This window comes from Tachypleus tridentatus, chromosome 8 (genome assembly GCF_004210375.1).
Source record: "Tachypleus tridentatus isolate NWPU-2018 chromosome 8, ASM421037v1, whole genome shotgun sequence".
Classification (NCBI taxonomy): Eukaryota; Metazoa; Arthropoda; class Merostomata; order Xiphosura; family Limulidae; genus Tachypleus; species Tachypleus tridentatus.
This window is the reverse complement of record NC_134832.1, coordinates 132,326,014-132,345,933: the sequence shown is the minus strand read 5'-3', so window position 1 is coordinate 132,345,933 and position 19,920 is coordinate 132,326,014. Positions and strand designations below refer to the sequence as shown.

The 19,920-nt window shown below is 34.2% G+C and overlaps 1 protein-coding gene across 1 annotated transcript; it reads left to right on the top strand.

Annotated features, from left to right (window-relative positions):
* Nucleotides 1–5,749: 5,749 nt before the first annotated feature.
* LOC143224011 (zinc finger BED domain-containing protein 5-like) lies at nt 5,750–8,112 on the top strand. The gene is made up of 3 exons (XM_076452477.1): nt 5,750–6,094; nt 6,364–6,561; nt 8,107–8,112. Exons 1-3 carry the CDS (start codon nt 5,750–5,752, stop codon nt 8,110–8,112), a joined length of 549 nt encoding a protein of 182 aa, XP_076308592.1.
* The last annotated feature ends 11,808 nt before the right edge of the window (nt 8,113–19,920 follow it).

Sequence of the window (19,920 nt, the reverse complement as noted above, 5' to 3'; positions counted from 1 at the left end):
AATACCGCTTGTGAATTTGTAAAATGTTTGTACATAAATGATTATTTGTAATAACAGTCATTATAATTTTTTATATATTAAAATATATTTATGTTAAGGAAGAAAACAACGTGTATCAATCCTGTTGGCAAATGTCATAAATTTAATAGTTATCTATATTAATTAACTTCGAAATTAAAATTAAATATCCGGCTATTTGAAATCGTCACACACAAAGTACAAATAACGTAATAAATCGGAGACTTGTCTTGGATAAATTATAATATGTAACAACTTGTAATTTACATATAATGTTGAATGATTGAAAGTTTGATATATTTTTATATCTCTGATACACCTGATTTTATGGGTTTATATTTAATATTGAGGCAGAGAATATACAGTACTGGAGTTAAGGAAGATAGTGAGGACTGATTTCCACTGTTACATATTTGTAAACGTATTTCAAAGTTTAGTTAACTCTGTTGTTACTTGCTATTTATTTACTTTTTTTCTGGGTTTATTGCTGCACATCTTCTTTCTAATCCATATAGAAATACTTTAAAACTAGTTTTTGTGTATTAAATGTGGTATTTTGGCTTATATACAAAACTAGTTCGTGTGCTGTGGTAACGTAATAGGTTTATTTTCTTCATTTCCAAGTAGGCACTGTTATACGTTACTACAGTTCCCATCAAAAGTAATAAAATTATACTTTCCGAAATAAAATAATACTAAATAAGACTCATTTAAAGCTGTGATCCAAGAATATACATCAGTTCCTTTCTATTTATGGTCGTGGAGGGCTATATACTTATAAGTAATCCCAATTGTTTCGTTACTAATTAAGAGTTATCGCAAGAAAGAAAGGTTAAAACAATTTTAATTTTTAAACTCTAAATACAAAAATCGGGAATCAGGTATGATTGCATAATTAACTTCCCATTTTGAATAAAGAAAGGAGATCAGAACTCATGCACGGAAGTTGTAAGTAGACAAAAGAATGCAGAACTCATACCCGGAAGTTGTAAGTAGACAAAAGAATGCAGAACTCATACCCGGAAGTTGTAAGTAGACAAAAGAATGCAGAACTCATACCCGGAAGTTGTAAGTAGACAAAAGAATGCAGAACTCATACCCGGAAGTTGTAAGTAGACAAAAGAATGTGTGTGCGAGTTGTTACGAATTTCGCTCACAGCTACACGAAGGCTATCTGCGCTAGACGTCCCAACTTTGTCAGTAAAATTCTAGAGAGAGGTCAACTAGTCATCACCATCCACCCATCGCTGACTTTTGGTATGCTCTTTTCATCAAAGAATAGTGAGATTTACCGTCACATACTAACGCCCCAACAGTTGAAAGGTCAATCATGTTAGGCGAGACAGGATTCGAGCCCACAACCCAAAGGCTGCGAGTCGAGCGCCCTAACCACCTGGCAATGCCAGGGCTCGCTCGCGCGCGAGCGTGTGCGTGTGTGTAATTGTACATTTTTTAGGCGTATCTTATATATACGTTCTTCAAAACGATAAAGTTGTAAGTTCACAATTTTTATATTAGTACATTTAATCTTACAAAGTCTATACTGTATAATGAATAATTTTTATTTGTAGCAAAAGATATTTTGTGTTTTTGATTAATTGTAACGCTGTAAGTATTAAATTGAGCTGTAGTGTTTATTGACCTTATAGTAAATTACAGACAGATAATAATTTAATTCATTACAAATTTAATGAATTTTTACTCGTTCACGATAAGAAAATACTACACTAGTTTCAATTTCTATTGATTAATAGCTAAGCTTAATATCTGTTAGTTAAAGAACTGCCATTGAGTTGATACATTCTCTTTATTAGGATCAAGATATTGAACAGATTGAATTATATTTATCAATCTTAAGCATCTGGTTGTTTACAAGTTGACTCCTGTACAAAATTGCTTTATTTTGGAGTGATCGAACAAAGAAATAATGTGAATTTCCACGTTAGAACATGCCTAAGGCGGTAACTGTCGTCTACTCAAACGCCTTCAAGTTTTGTCATGTATTCAAAATACTTTAAACTCTTAACGATGGACAACGATGACGTACAGAATTTCTGCATGAAGTGAAGCTTACTTATTAGTAGTCTGAGATTACAGCCTAATTACATCAGTTCGGCTGTGGAAAAAATAGCAGCTTTCCAGAAGATTGTTCCAATACATCACAGATGTTGATTCACGTGAGCTGTCACACATATATAGGATTTTGTTTACGACTGCAGGTCATACTGCAAGCTTTCACACATTTAAGGAGGGAAATTTTCGTTATAAAATATTCCTCCATCTAGAAACCAATCGCTCGTTGTCGATTGGATTCTGAATCATTGAAATAAAGAAACGTTGTTGTGAATAACGACAGAAAGTGGAAAAGGGGTGAATTTAGAAAGTGTGTGTAAGAACTTGCAGAGTAAATGTTTTATAGGATCGAAATAAGGTTAAGTTAGCGACGAACATTGAGTGTTTTCTAATACATCATGACTCATCGTTAGTGACGAGAGAGTAATTCCATTGGTAATGATTTATGGGAAGAATATTACTAAATCAGTCAGAAATTCCATCGCTTGTTTTTTGTTGTTGTATTTTATTATTATTATTTCAACTATGTTTTGATAAATGAATATCAATAGACATATTTAAAAGATCGCGTGCAACGTCTGTAGAAGTTGAAGAGTTATATCACACATAATTGAACTTCATAAAAACGTAATTAGATAATCGGTAAAGAATTAATACGGAAACTGTAAAGACACTCGCTTATAACGTCCTGTAGTTTACAGTATGATTAATCATAATATTTTGATCGAATGAGACATTACTATTCAAAATCACTGAATAACTTTTGTACAACATCTGTGTTTATATGTAATAGGTTATATATGTATATAAAAATATATATATATATATTGAACTATTTCTTCTCTACTGCTAGAACATTAAGAACACAATAGGTTTCCTTGATAATGATATAACGTGTGTGAACATCTTCACTGTTTTCGAATAATATTGTGGAATTTGAGTATAACAAGCCTTTGATTACAGATGTCTACCAGTGTGGTGATACTTGCTGTACAGTGTACGCCTTCACGAAATACTAAAACAAGTAAAAATATGTACAAAGTGGTTATGAAACATGCTCTTTTTTAAAGGACATATCTAACAATAGCTTATGTCACAGATATTATTTACACTGCACTGTTCATTTCACGCAACAACCTCAACAAATTTTTGAATACCAACTGTTATGGTGTGTATGCTTTACAAGTTTGCAAAGAATGATTACAATTATACTTGTCATAACTCATTAGTATTAAGCCTAACACACTTTATCTAGTCACTTAGATATTTTAAACCAGTGTCAATTTTGTACAGCCATTCGGATACATGTTACAGATTTACTGTTGTACATTTATTTAGTGCTTACGCTTATTTATTTATAGTTTTCTTTTTTGCATATGGAGTATATTCTTGACTGTGTAATGCACAAGTCCCGCCTGTTCTCGAAACTTATAGAAGGTTCTTGAGCGTAAGAATCAACAAAGTACTAGGTATGTATGTAATACCAGTGATTGACAGTATTGTTGCCAAACGAACTTTGGTAAATGTTTGAGAGTCTCGCGTGATTGGTATATAAAAAACCGATGCTCTGAAAGAATAAAAATAATAATACGTTTCTTGTCAGATTCTTAGTTTCCGATTAATAGGCGTTAGTTGCAGTTATAGCTTCCGAAAATTACACACCGTTCAACTTCAGTGAATTACTCCGGACTTTAGTAGTTCTATGGAGACATTAAATATCTCCATCGGTAAAAGTCAGTGGTATGAGCCAACCGAGCTAACTAGCTCAAACAAGGTGTGAAAATATTAACTCAGAATTAATTTGCTTGTCGTCGACCTGGATCGTCGATAAAATATTCATTTCTAGACCAGATATAAAAATCAGTATTGTCTGTAAGTTTGTAAAACTGTTGTATATAACATCAACTGTAATAACTATTAATAATAGCCGTTGTTATATATTGTATTGTGTTTGTTTTTGTATTAAAATATATTTGTGTAAGAAAAGAATGTTGTGTCTATCACTCTTGTAACAAATACCATAAATGTGACACAAATCAACATTTAATTAATTTCTAAATTTAAATTCAGATTTCCGATTACTTAAAATATTAATACGTTAACATACGTAATATAATAAATAGGAGACTCGTCCGAAATAAATTATAACACGTAACATACAATATATTGTATAGTGCAAATGAAGTTCACGGTTCTCTCACTAATTAGCAGCATCCATTATTTGTAGGTGTAGAGTAGTGCTTTCTAAGTTGGTGACTGTGAAAGTATGCTTTAATTTAATATTCATACGAATGTATGAAATTATCTTAAATATTTTGAAATTAACAAGTGTACAAAATTCATTCATTTTTCCACCTTAGGTTTTTTTTTTTGGTGGCGCCGAAATAGCTTCAACGTCACGGACATCTAAATACTTAAAGTTCTAAATTAGGCTTAAACTAAGAAAGTAATTAGATATATTATATAGTTTAAATATTAGTTAGTACTTTTCGTTGTGCCTAAGCAATAGCACTCTATTTCGTACTTAACGCATATCAAAACTGAAACCTAGAAATATTTTGTTTCGTTTTATATTAACATGACAGGAGACAAGTAGCACCTCAGCAATAGCACGAAATGAGTAGCAGTAAACAGATTTATATGAAGAGTATATTAGCTATCTTTCCCTCCAACCTGGCCCGGGATAGTCAGATGGGTTAAGGCAGTGGTTCCCAAACTGGGGGTAATTTAACAATTTATCGGGGGTAATGGAGGGGTGACAGAAAAAAAGTTAAAATTCTGAAAATCAAGAAAACATTGAGGTAGCTGGTATTAGGATTAATGTTAACTTAGTCTTAGTATGTAAAGTTGTAAATTAAACCTATTTTAAGTATGTAATAAAGTTAAACCAAATAACAATAAACCTCAAAAGCTAATATACAGTAGTAGAAAAGAAAAAAATATGTGTCTAAGTGTGTGGTAACCTAAAAGTATTTTGACAAGTATGCTTCAGAACCCAAGTCACTCAGTAACCCTGATGACTCATCGACGTGTCCAGTACGCGTCACTCACTGCCTGAGGTTGCCTCTATTTCAGACTGTCAGTTTCTATGTGAGCATCAGCCGAGGTAGACAAAACCTGGTATGTATGTGTACTCCCCTGTGCAGTATAGTTAGTATTTACCTACTATTACATCATTCCTATGCTGAATAAGCTCTTTTAATGCTATCTAGAATGCCATGAAAAATAAATAATAAGTTCACATTGTTCACACTTTTTTTATGCAGTTTTTCTTTTCTGCAGATTAAACAATAAAATGTCTAAAAAGCGCACCTACTCTGACGCCTTTCTTCGCTATGGCTTTGTGAATTTACCTTCTGGTGGAGATGATCGGCAACAATGTGTAGTATGTCACAAAGTGTTGACAAATGAAAGCCTCAAGCCATCAAAACTCTCAGCTCACCTCCAGAAGTGCCATCCAAATCTTCAAAATGAGGATCAGGCTTATTTTCAGCGCTGAGCTGTAGCACTGAAGAATATCCAGTTCGGTTCACCTGGAATTCAAGCCCAAAAGCTTCAAGCTGCGGTCGAAGCATCTTACTTTGTTGCATATAAAGTTGCCGAACAACAATAATGCCACACCATTGCAGAGAATCTGATCATGCCTTGTGCATACGAGATGGTAAGCAAGGTATGTGGGGAGGATCAAGCGAGTGTCATATCTCTATCAAACAACACAATCCGCCGACGAGCCGTTGACATGGCATCAGATATTCTGTCCCAAGTTACAACAGAGATCAAGGAAAGCTCATATAGCAAATTCTCCTTGCAATTTGATGAATCGTGTGACGTAGCCAGTTGTGCTGTTCTCCTTGGGTTCGTTCATTACGTCCACCAGGACAAGATCAAAGAAGAGTTCCTATTATGCGAAGATCTGCTGACAACCACAAAGGGAGAAGATATCTTCAATATCATCAACAGTTTCTTTACCACGAATGGATTGGATTGGAACAGCGTTCAACAGGTAGGGAGAGATGTTTATATAAAGTCTAGATTAGTATAAATACAATGAATTACATGGCATATAGTCATATAGCTTTATTTATTGTACAAGTAGCTGTAGTGTAGCTAATATTTTATACATAATTCACAAAAAAGTATCGTGCCTGTCGTACTGAAATACTAAAGTACCAAAATAAATAAAATTAAATTAAAACCATGTGATTATAACGCAAAAGATAAGTAAGAATGACTAACTGACGCAATCTATAATAGTTTTTCTTTTTAATCTAGGTCTCCGTCGATGGAGCACCGTCGATGATGGGTCGTAATCGTGGATTACGGGGCCTCATACAAGCTGTGAATCCAGAAATTTCTGTAGATCATTGCATCATTCATCGGTACTCTCTTGGATCAAAAAGCCTGCCTGGTAATCTGAAATTAGTGTTTGAATATGTGTTGAAAATCGTCAATTTCATCAAGTCCAGGGATGTGAATTCGCGCATATTCAGGGAGCTGTGGGGGAAATGGGAGAGCAGTATCAAGTTCTGCTCTACCACACCGATGTTCGCTGGTTGTCACGAGGCAAGGTTGTACGTCGAGTCATTGAGCTCCGAACGGCTCTTCAGGAATTTCTGAAACAAGAAGAATCTCATTTTGCTACCAAGTTCACTGATAAGGAGTGGCTTGCTCGACTTTGTTACTTGGCTGACATATTTGCGGAGCTGAACAGTGATAATCTGCAACTCCAGGGCCAAAACACGACTGTCATTGATGCCCATCACACTGTGACTGCATTTCTGGGAAAACTGAGACTCTGGATTCGACGCTTGGAGAAAGGAGTGATCGCTCAGTTTCCCACCCTAGACCAGTTTGTTGAGGAGAATAGTTATGATACTGGGTCACTTTTACAGACCATCAACAAAGAGATGAGCGACCATTTGAAGGGGCTTGAAACAAGCATCCAGCACTACTTTCCAGAGAGTGACCTAAAAACAGCCAGTCTTCAGTGGATCATTCATCCATTTTCTGTACTTGATGAGGCCATTCATGATGATGATTTCCCTGCAAAGGAGGAGTGGATCACAATGCGAGCAAATGAAGCCTTGAAAGTCAAATTCCAAAACCAAAATGCAGATTCCTTTTGGATTTCACAACTAGCTGACTCGCCAACTCTGTCCAAGAGAGCCTTGAAGTTGTTGGTATCATTCTCAACAACGTATCTGTGCGAGAAGGGGTTCTCAACCGTGCTGGAGATGAAAACAAAAAAAAAAAAGACTCGCATGAATGTTACAAACGATGCCAGGCTGGCACTTTCAACCACAAAGCCAAGAATTCCTAGACTAGCTTCAAGTATGCAACTCCATCCATCCCACTGATGTTCTTGACATCTTTGGCAATATTCATTAGAAATGCACAATGATCAAATACAATAATTAAAAGTGTAATTCAGTGTAAATAAATTATATAAATAAATTGTAAATAAATAAAGTGTAATAAATAAAGTGCAATATATCTCTAGTTTAATTTAGCCATATATATCAATATTGAAAACATTTTGTGAAAGAGGTAACATGCTTAATGTGGCATGTTAAATTGGGTAACAAGCTGAAAAAGTTTGTATGAGGGTCGCCGGCTCGAATCCCAGTCGTACCAAACATGCTCGCCTTTTCAGCCGTGGGAGCGTTATAATGTAATGGATTAATCCCACTATTCGTTCGTAAAAGAGTAGCCCAAGACTTCAAGAGTTGGCGGTGGTTGGTGATGACTAGCTGCCTTCCCCCTAGTCTTACACTGATAAATTAGGGACGGCCAACGCAGATAGCTTTGCCCGAAATTCCAAAACAAACCCTCCAACTTTTTAAAGTTTTTTATCTATTCAGAAACGTGTGTTCAGCCTTATGAAAAATCTAAACATATTTAGCTTCTTTAATCGAAATGTCCTTCATGAAATGTTCAAACAGGTTTCAATTCATTTCTCATGTTTTATTCAAGTAATTAAGTCACAAAGTAACTAAATCCTTGTTCTCTTTCCAGGTTTAGAGACTGAAACGATTGCATTATTTACTGGTTCATTAATTAGGGTTATTCATTTCACATAGTTCTGTTTGATTCATACCAGTTGTGTTTAGTTCCATGACAGAACTAGGACTAGAATGACAAATTACATGTTAGCTCTTCCTTATCATCAAGAAAGAAGACAATTTTAGAATTAATTACATTATCTTCTCTTCTGTTTTCAGTACATTTAGGTTAATGAAGCGTGCGAAACTAAAAAGGACCAAACATTTTTATCTGTGTGAAGTCTTTACAATTTCTCTAACTTACATCTTAGCTACTTTCTTTTTTCAGATACACCATTTAAAATGTCTCAAACAAACAGAAAGCGTAATTTCAGCTTATCCATATGGTTCGCCAAACGTGCTAGGTTAGTAACTCTCTTTCTATAATTTACTGAAGATTTTGTCATTAAGCTTTGAAATGCGATTTCACATTACCACCAAAAACTTTTGAAGATAAAGTCTTGAAAAAAAAATGTAACTGCCAACAGAACTTATTCATTACAAATGTCATTTTAATTTCAGTAGCTCTGAGTATGGCTGAGAAAATACTGAAAGACCTTCTCCTGAAATAACATTTTTTGTGTATATTACGGTTCACAAAACGTAGACGTACAAACTGGCTGTTTTTTTTTCTTCAAAAGAATACGCGATGGTTAACCTCTGATAAATTTCTTAGTTGTAACTTTTACGTCTGAATAAACTAAGTTTCTGTTCTAGTTTCTAAGATGTTTTAATTAAAGGTAGTTTTTCTTGCTCTATTCCTAATAAATGAATGTGTATTTTATAAGACAACATCGTTACCCTTAACACATGGAGATATAGGTCTATGCTTTTCTGCAAGGGATTCCGTTTTCTGAATAAATCTAAGGCTACCGACTGTCTCAAAAAATTCCTGCATTGATAAAGAAACTTAGGTATCAGCATCTGAAATTCTGTGGATGAAAATTTTTTTATAATTTTCCTCTGATTTCAAATCAATAAAATAAAAATTACGGTTCACAAAAAAATTAAATAAGCTTTTTCTGTGTTTATTGAAAAATAAGGCATTATATCACTGGATACAGATACGGTTACCAGTTCAAGAATATTGAACTTATTAGATGTACTAATTTGTAATGACGCGTGTGTGTGTGTGTGTGTGTTTCGTATAGCAAAGCCACAAAGGGCTATCTTCAGCCCACCGAGGGGAATCGAACCCCTGATTTTAGCGTTGTAAATCCGGAGACAAACTGCTGTAATGATGCTGAATGGTTTGAATAATCTATTTCATTTCTTTTTCACGGGCTTATTCAAAGATATTTAAAGGTACTTGGTACAGTGGTCAGACTGAGATCAGATAACAAATAAGAAAAAGGTTCCTCGATTCGTTGCGTGAAGTCACCTTGTAATTATACCGTCAGTGAATGGTCCTAGTTTTAAAGTTTTGTGATAACCAGCCAATTTCTAATGAGTGTGTTGAAGAAATATAAACTCTTTGTACTGACTGCCACCCCAACAGTTATGCACTATAGGAAGATGGTGTCTAGACATGGACTGTCATCCCAACAGTCATAAATCTTAAAAAGATAATAGTCTCTCGTGACATGGACTGTCACCACAACAGTCGTGCATCATAGATAGATAGTAGTTTCTAGACATGGACTGTCACTACAACAGTCCGGTATCGTAGGAAGTTAGTAGTTTCTATACATGGTATATCACCCAACAGTCGTGTACCATAGGAAAATAGTAGTTTCTAGACATGATCTATCACCCTAACAGTCATGTACCATAGGAAGATAGTTGTTTCTAGACGTGATCTATCACCCCAACAGTCATGTACCATAGGAAAATAGTAGTTTCTAGACATGATCTATCACCCTAACAGTCATGTACCATAGGAAGATAGTAGTTTCTAGACGTGATCTATCACCCCAACAGTCATGTACCATAGGAAGATAGTAGTCTCTAGACCTGATTATTATGTCAAAACACATGCTTCATAAGTAGATGGTTGTCCCTAGACAGTAATAGTCGTTACGTTACTTTTCATTGCAATAATTGAATAACAGCTACACCCAAAATGTGGTCCATTCTAAGAACGAACTGCCTGCACCTCTTAAACATAAGCCAGCCACTTCGCTTGTACAGCTGCCATGTTGTCTATATAAATGTAAACACTTCAATTTGATAGATACGTGAGAAGACATCGACTCACCAATCCAGTTCATAGAAAGGCTCTTATGTTTAGATAATATTATTAGCAACACAACAAGAGATGACGATAAATGATTTGGATTCAAGAACACATAACATGTACTAGTTACAAATGCACTCACAAATAGGTCTCTACTATCGTGCTCACTTAAGTATGTTAGATTCTTTCTGAACGTTATAACATCTGGACACTAAAGCACAACAGAGATTCCTAGTGCTCTTTATACAAGCACACTTCAGTGATAAAATTACATGTTGTTTACCTGTAGTATGTAGGCTTAGGCGTTTGGAGGAAATAGTTCCTGAGTCTGAAGCTGCTTATCTTTCCGTTTATGGTCCAATTTATGCTTATTTGTTTTTAATGTAAACATTAAGAAATTATAATATTGTTTAGTCACGGAACGGCACTTTGGCATATAAAAGCTTAAATTATTAAAATTGTGTGGCATAAGAAACTTATTCGGATGAAAGAGAGAAAACGTGACTGAGCTACTCATCTTGACTGATTTAAGTAACATTATAAATCTTACCAAAAATAGGTTAATAAATAAGAGCAATCACACAAATGTGTATCTATTTAGTTGTCCTCTAGTTTAGTCTGGTTTATTTCACATTTTATTCCAATCTATTACATCATATTCCAGAAATGTTGATAAATCACGTTACTAACAATAACTATATAGCTCACAGATTTGGATACGTTATGCTAAACACAACTACATGGCTGAAAAGTAAGGAAAACATATCATATTAACTACAGCTATAAGGCTCAAAAATTTAAACAAAATAAAGTTAAAAGGCTTACAAATATGGAAAAAGTACTCAAACTAAAACTACACGCCTCACAAACGTGAACAGATCATTTTAAATAGAGCCAAAAGGCTTAAAAATATAAATAGATTCTTAAACTAGAATTACAAGACTGAACGAAGTAAATAAATCGCTTTCACTAGAACTACAAGGTTCACAAATGTGAATAAATAGTACTCCAACATAACTCTAAACATCACATTTATTTTCAGGTAACGTTTCGAGAACATAAAGTTTTAAATAAAACTGTAACATTCGTTTACAGATATCACTAACTGACAGAATCAAAGGATTCCACAATAAAGACAAGAGAAAGCATAATGATCTTATAACATATCAGAAACTAACTTGTCCATATGACATTTTATTGTTGAAATTGTTGATAATCAGAGCTTTTAAGAACTGTTATCTAGCTGTTGAGAGCTATTCAGTAATTACAGTGAAGTTGCAGGGGAACAGTTGATAAATTATCAGCAATATTATTATTAGTTGATATATATATATATTATTCAGCAATATTGTTGTTAGTTTATATATATATATATATATTATTAAGCAATATTGTTGTTAGTTTAAATATATATATATATATTATTCAGCAATATTGTTGTTAGTTTAAATATATATATATATATTATTCAGCAATATTGTTGTTAGTTTATATATATATATTATTCAGCAATATTGTTGTTAGTTTAAATATATATATTATTCAGCAATATTGTTGTTATTATATATATATATATATTATTGGTATAAAATTTAAAGTATGTGCTTAATATTGCAGATCAGTTGTAAGGTTAAAAGTATAAAACGTGTTAGTTTTAGTGGACTGCGTCCATAGGGTTAATTAAATACAGCTTACTTGGAAGTGATGTATTCAATAATCGTTGGTGAGTTTCTGTAGTTGTAACACGTGACGCTTTGAGTGACACATGTTTAGCACCTAGAGAGTGTATATCAGATTGATGGCGAATTTTTTTTACGGTTCGACAGTTTAACATTGTCAATGTTAGAGCTACGACTGAAAGCTATTTACAGAAGCCTTTCAAACAGACAGACACATTCATGTAGCGAGATTGTTGAGTAATAGAGAGTGAAACTGCACAAGATGTAGAAAGGGAAAGTCTGACGTGTTTTCTTTGTAAATGGGACAACTCGCAACAGAGCATTCAGAACAGCAACAGGTTTCTAACCCACAATTCAACTCTGTCCTAGTTTGTTTTGAATTTCGCGCAAAGCTATGCCAGCCGTCTCTAATTTAGCATTGTAAGGTTAGAAGGAAGATAAGTGATCACCATTCACTGCCAACACTTGGGCTACTCTTTTACCAACGAATAATAGGATTGACCGTGATGACGTTATAATGCCCTCCCCGACTGAAAGGGCGAGGATGTTTGGTGTGATGGGGATTCGAACCCGTCACCCTTAATTTAAGAGTCGAGCGCTTCAACCACCTAGCCATTCCGGGTGTGTCTCAGTCCCACACCAGAATTTTACTCTCAAAGCAAGGGCTATAGTTAAGAAAGACAAACTGGCCAAAGAAGTGACAACGAGGAATCTGGACATATTCCTTAGCACTCCGAGGAAGACCAGCAACTGTTTGACAAGTTCATGGCTCTAACATTCATAATCTTCTAGCCACACTTCGAAAGATCCATTACATGCACGAAAAAATCGGCAATGGGAACAGGAAGCTTAGTCGACAGCATACACCTATCACATTCCTAAATGTAAATCCAGTGGATTTTTGTACACTTAAATATAATCTCAAAACAAATATCCATATACAATAAAGACGTTGTGGACACTTGTCAAAAATCAAGGTCTAGCATTACTCTACAAGCAGTAATCCGAGGGTCGTGGGTTCGAATCCCCGTCGCATCAAACGTGCTTGCCCTTTCAGCCTTGGGTGCATTATAATGTTACGGTCAATCTCACTATTTGTTGGTGAAAGAATAGCCCAAGAGTTGGCGGTGGGTGGTGATAACTAGCTGCATTCTCTCTAGTCTTTTACTGCTAATTAAGGGATGTGCCTAGCACAGATAGCCCTCGTATAGCTTTGCTCAAAATTAAAAAAAAAAAATTCCAGACATATCTAAAGTTTAAACTATTCAATACCTTACGCTGCTAAAGAATTTTATAATATTTATGTTATCCCAGGTGAAGACATGCCAGCTAAATTACTGGACGCAGTGTCTGTACATCTCTGTGCAATCGGACTGTTAAAATGAGCACTAGGAATCTTTTACCTTCATATGCTATATTAATTATGGAAATACTGCAGGGGAGAATGTTTTGCTTTGAACACGAAATGCTTATGGCAGAACCTTTTGCAATGGAAGCTACACTGCAGAGTTATTGTCAAATGCACGGTCGTTAGGTAGAACACGATCAGATGTGACCACAGGGCCTGCAACGTCTTGGTGAAATAATACAAGGTAGGTCATAGCATCATTTTTTTACTAGATACATGATAAACTGCACGGCAACATGAAGTAACAAAAATGTTCTGTCGAAATATTACAAAAAACACATAGAAAGTATTAAATCATATGAAAATTACTCACTAAAAAATCTAATCTGGGTACTTATGAAACAGGGCAAAGCAGATTCCATAACCACTGTAGTTGAAAGAGTTTCGCCAAGTTTATTTAAAAATACATATATTTCTCGACTTTGTTAGTATAGTTAGATGTGAAAGGTGTCAGCATAATAATTTTGTGGACTTAATTTAATACGTTTAGGAAATAAGACTTAGTGTTATCTGTTCCTGACATTTAAAGTATAAGCTTCCTTATCATAAAAAATAATAATTTCAAACATCTGCAACTGTTAGGCTATTAACGATGCTTAAAAGTATCTGTTTTGTAACTTGATCAAGTCGAAATAGATAAATCTCTTTCCAAGAACTTAGTAATTTGGAATTAATATCATCTTTTTTTTTTTCCATTTATATGCAGTAATTATCCGGATGTAATATTCTCAAAGAACGATCTGCTTGTTCGACACTTTTTCTTATTTATTGGAGAATCTTGTTTATCTATTTCGTAACGGATTTTTAATTTAAAATGCCTGCAGTTATACTGTGACAAGCTGGAGGGCTCGTAAGGTTAAAATTCTCGGTTTGATCCCCAGCGTCGGACACAGTGCAGGTTGGCAGTGTGTAGCTTGGTGCTTAATATCAGAATTACTATTTCGTCATATTACCTTTTTTTTCCTAATTTTTTTTTAAATAAAATATTGATGTTCGTACACTACCTAAAGAAATCCTTAATTTCTAGTCCTACCACTAGTGGCTCAGGGGTTTAGAGTTTATATGGTAAAAGTCAGGAGTCAGCACAGTGCAGATAGCTTGATGTGTAGCTTTGAATCTCAGTGTTGGCAGTGTGATAACCTTTATTAATAATATATTATATTGCAAATCAGGTAACAAAAAAGTATGTTATATAACACACTTAATGATAAGTTATGGCGTCACAATACTGTTCAAGTGTTTATCAAATTCCAGTGTCTAAGAAAGAATTATGCCATTTTCACACCAAATTTCACTCATACGCTATAAGGTTAGTTCCTGAAAAGACTATTGAATTTAAAAATAAGGATAGATATAAAACACAAAGCACGTTTCTCATGGTTGTTTGCCGCATGATCAGCGAGATTCTTTATAACTTTAGATGGGTTCGCAGTCAAATATTATGACGAAGATATAACTCTCTTTATGTATTAGGTATATTATAGATAGATATAGGCATTGTGGCTAAGATACTACCTTCTACACGTATTAGTATACCTTATCAAATTTCAATATTTGATGTGTAATGACACTAGCAGGTTGTTGAAAGTGGAAAAGTTGGATATTTGTGTGATTTATTGTAAAACTCCATATATTTTGCTCATATATGTAGCAACCTAGTCCTTAAGTGACATAATGATACGCATTTTCGCTTTTGTTTTTATGTTAATTCTAAAAACCAGATTTCCGAAACACCTACCTGCCACTGTTGTAGAAGTTATAGTATCCACAAATTAAAATTATAGAGGATTGTTTGTTTCTGTTTCTGAATTTTACGCAAAGCTACACGAGGGCTATCTGCGCTAGACGTAGCAGTGTAAGACTATAGCAGCTAGTCATCACCACCCATCGCCAACTCTTGGGCTACTCTTTTACCAACGAATAGTGGGATTGATCGTAACATTATAACGCCCTCACGACTGAAAGGGCGAGAATGTTTGGTGTGACAAGAATTTGAACCCGCGAGTCGAACGCCTTAACCCAACTGGCCATGCTGGGTCATTATAGAGGAATGCTGAAAATATACTCAACATTTCAAAAGAACTTATTGCACATTGAGCTTCAAAAACAATGCACAATTTTTGAATTATGTCCAAAATTCTTGCATCCCAAAAATTCCAACATCAACCTTAGGTTTAGTGAACAGTACCTTGATGCCCAGAAGAAAAATTAAACAAAGAATTACAGGAAAAAAACAAGTTAGTTGGCTCATTCGGTTCCAGTCTCTTAAAGTTAAAATGACACACTAGTTGCTTGGATTACGTATACTTGAAACAAGCCATTGAGACTCACAATAGGCAAAAATTATTACAGTGTAACCTACCAACTAAAAAACTGCACAAGCTAAAAAGAGACAAGTACTCCATAACCACGTTTACTGAGAACCCATTTGAAGTCATACATTAACCACTCTGATCATGCTTTAACCGATTCTGAGAAATGTGTTTTGTTACATGGTTTAAACTTTGCCTTCACTCCCAAGAAATTCAAATACCCTGATTTCATTGTAAATTATATTTAAAAAGTTAATATTCCTACAATTTTCCAGAGTACTGTTTTAGAACCAGTAAGCAACATTTATGTTTTGAAATTAGGGAACAACTGCAGCACTTTATTTTGAAAAAAAAAAAAAAAGATGTTCAAACGTCTGATTCGGCAAACTGTCTTATAACACTGTTGAAATTCGTATACACCAATCTATTACACACGTAGCTGATACGTTAACATGCACTTCGATAGAGTGTTCATTAAGTATAAGAGGCCTGAACTTCACTAGTGCACTGTGCATTAGATATATAATTTGATATGTCTGTATTCGTTACACGCACCACTGGACTTCAACATGATCCATCCTTTATATAAGGTGTCAGTCATGATTTAACTGCCGTACGTCACATGGAAATAATTAACTAATTAACTGTACAGTTTAAGGTAAGGAAAAAAATGAAAGCTAGAAGGACAAAACGTAAGGTTTGTTGGATCAAAATTATGAAATGAAAAAATAAGGGAAAAACTGATGAATATACAAAGAAAGCGAAAAAGTTTGATTTGTTTTGAATTTCGCGCAAAGCTACTCGAGGGCTATCTGCGTTAGCCGTCCCTAATTTTAAGACTAGAAGGGAAAGCAGCTAGTCATCGCCACCAACCGCCAACTCTGGGGCTACTATTTTACCAACGAATAGTGGGATTGACCTAACATTATAACGCCCCCACGGCTGAAGGGGTGAATATGTTTGGTGTGATGTGGATTCGAAAGCGCGACCATCAGATTACGAGTCGAGTGCCATATCCATCTGGCCATGCCGGGCCTTAAGTGAGAAACAGCAGAGTGAGAGTATGTATTTTTAGGAAAATATGGAACTTTAGAGTTAAGTATGGTGGACAAAAGCTTAAATAAGACAAGTACTCTATACTTCCGTTTACCAAAAATTCATCTAAATCATACATTAACCTCTCTGATCATGTTGGAAATCCGTAGACTTGCAGCTTTCCCAGCGATGGACTAAAGTGAGAGAAAAAGATATTGGAAAGTGGAATTAGAACGACTGAAAAGAGATTAACTGATAGATGTATTAAAAATATCTAGAACGAATCAATGGAGATAGTATATTTAGTGATCCATGGTCTTCAGCTGATTAAAGATCATGATCTTTTGTGACAAAACTAAACTGCAGAAAGAAGAAACGGAAATGAATATTTTTTTTTCTCAACAAGTAGCGTAAGATTCCCGTAGATCATTTCGGTTTACATTAGACAGAAGTGATTGGATGGCTACAGGTTGCTATGGGAAATGTAAGATGAAAATGCCAACCAATAAAACTCAATTTCCGGCCTACCATGTGGATAATGTCACTGATGTTACTTTAATTGATCGTTCACAAGGATAGCCCAAATTTGTAGTGTTTTTTTTAATAGGGTCCTGTAGGTTCCAACATTAAAAACGACTGATGTTCCGTCTTTCGCCAAAGTTGTAAGATTAGCGGTTGTTCGCTCAAGTCATGGTTATGCAAGTATACAGTTTAAATCATATATATATATATGTATTTATTTAACACTTCGGTAACGTCAGAGGCTCTTAATTAATGTGAAATATTACAAACTGAATTAATTATCGATATTGAAATACTTCTGAATTTCAATTTCAGAAAAAAAAAAACACTTGTCAGTTTTCATACATTTTAGGACTTGAATAGTAAAGGTTGGTTTTAATCTCTCGATTCCCAACAAAGTGACTCAATTAAAATGAAAACATAAATCACAGTGTGTTATACGTAGATTTAGGCTCAGTTTAATTTAACGGATTATCTACATTTGGAACATAACACAAGATAAATCGATCTAATAATCGCTTTTCAAACATCAAGCGCCTTTTAGTGACACAGCATCATTTCTGCGGACTTATAACGCTAGAAACCGGGTTTCGATACCCGTGGTGGGCAGAGCATGGATCGCCTTTCGTTTAGCTTTACGCCTAATTTTAAACAAGCTTTAGAATCTGTAGCGCGACCTATCAGTGGTGTGGACTTTACCAGTGCATATCCCTCATCTCCAATAAAAACATTGCAAATTAAATACTCTATACAACTATGTAATCATTGGTGGGATACACGTTCGCATTAACATTTACAATTGTTATTTTTGATGTCATTTTACATTTTCATGTGAACATGGATAGAATAAGTACCAAAATTAAAACATGTTTTAGTGTTACGTTTTGAAAATTTAAATGAGTTTGATGACCTGTTCGTTGTCACTAAATAATTTAGTATGAAATTAAAATGAGATACTGTATTTCTTTGAATATGAGTAAGCTAATAGAAACAAAATTTTAGAATCAAAATATTAATTAACGAAACTTCCTCTTGAGATGAAAACATATTAATTGTTTTACAGATTAATTCTAGACTCAGAGACCCTTTCTACCTCCTTTCATTCTTCAACATTAACAAACAAAACAAACGATTATTATGTTGATCAGTTACATTACTTTGTTTGCCAGTGTTCACTTTAGCGCCATCTCTTGGGGATTATGATATCAAATCTAAATTACAGAAAGAAGGAACAAAAAATTTTTTTCAACAAATGTTTATTTGTTATTGAACAGACCAAACTGCAACCGTTGTTAACCCCTTGCAATTTTCCTTTTTTTTTTTAGAAAAAATCAAATGCTACATTTACTGAAATGTTAAAAATTCATTAACCAACTTGTTTTTAAGTGGTAAATATAATTTGTTTTATGTGCATGTCCCTTAATTGGTGAGAGGCAAAGCTATATTCGGGGTTCGTTTTCCCGAGGTGGGCACAGCAGATAACTTAATGTAGCTTTGTTCTAAAAAATAATCAAGCAAGTAATTCGTGTACATATATCATAACTATAGTTACATATACATTTATTGTTTGAAATATTTCTCTCACGTCTTGCCTAAGAAAGAAAAGAAAAATTATTACAACTTTATCAACGAAATTGTTGAATTTTGCGAAAAGCTAGATGATAGTTATCTGCACTAGCCGTTCCTAACTTAGAAGTGATACGCTAGAGAAAAGGCAGTTAGTTACCACTACCCTTTAAATTCTTGGATTACTCTTTAACAACAAAATGTACGATTGGTCGTAATATTATAATGTCCCATGTCTTAAAGTGACGTATTTCAGTTCCGCAGGTTGCGAGCCGAGCACACTAACCATGTCAAACCAGCTTCTATAAGTCAAATATAATTCTTTCCAATGGCAGACACTGAATAATAAAAAGCACGTTACGAAAACGTCTCTTTACTTCCACTAGATAAAAACATTTCCTGTAAATTAGCTGTTTGGAAAAGGAAATAAGTTGGCTTTCTCTAGCTAAAGAGGAAAAAATAAACCTCTGCTTTAGTTTCTCATATAATATCCAGTAACGATGACATATTTCCAACAGATATTTGTAACTTTAATCCAATTAAGGCAATTATTTCCAGTATTTATGCGTCATAAACAGTCTCGATTACCTACGTTTTTGTAGATTTTAATTAATGTATAGTCATACTTTAATAACAGTAGGAGATTTTAATGGTTATCATATGACTTTTAGCTCTAATAGAATAAATTATAATAAAGACATTTTCAATGTTGTTATGGGTTCGATTCCCTCGGTGAGCTCAGCAGATAGCCCGTTGTGGCTTTGCTAAAAGAAAAACACACATTCAATGTTGTTAATTTACACAGTTTAATTTTATGAAATCATAATCAACTAACTCCTACCAGTTATATGTGTAATGACTCATATATTTTAATTTTTGTTTTATTACTACCAATTTAATTATAATAATATGACGTCAGGTTTATTTTAACAGCTGTTTCATGATTTCATTAAAAATAAATTAAATTATTAAAGCTGTGTATTTTGTAGGAGATTTTACGAGGCTGCAATAGACACTATACGTCCATGCACTGTCCATAAATATCTGACTTATCATTTACTAAAACTATTTATTTGTAGTTAAGTATAAA

What these genes read in the sequence shown, in the direction of transcription:
- LOC143224011 (XM_076452477.1), top strand. Translation starts at nt 5,750, where the DNA reads ATGGTAAGCAAGGTATGTGGGGAGGATCAAGCGAGTGTCATATCTCTA. An exon ending in ATTGGAACAGCGTTCAACAG is followed by an intron (nt 6,095 to 6,363) that starts GTAGGGAGAGAT and finishes TTTTTAATCTAG; the next exon opens with GTCTCCGTCGATGGAGCACC.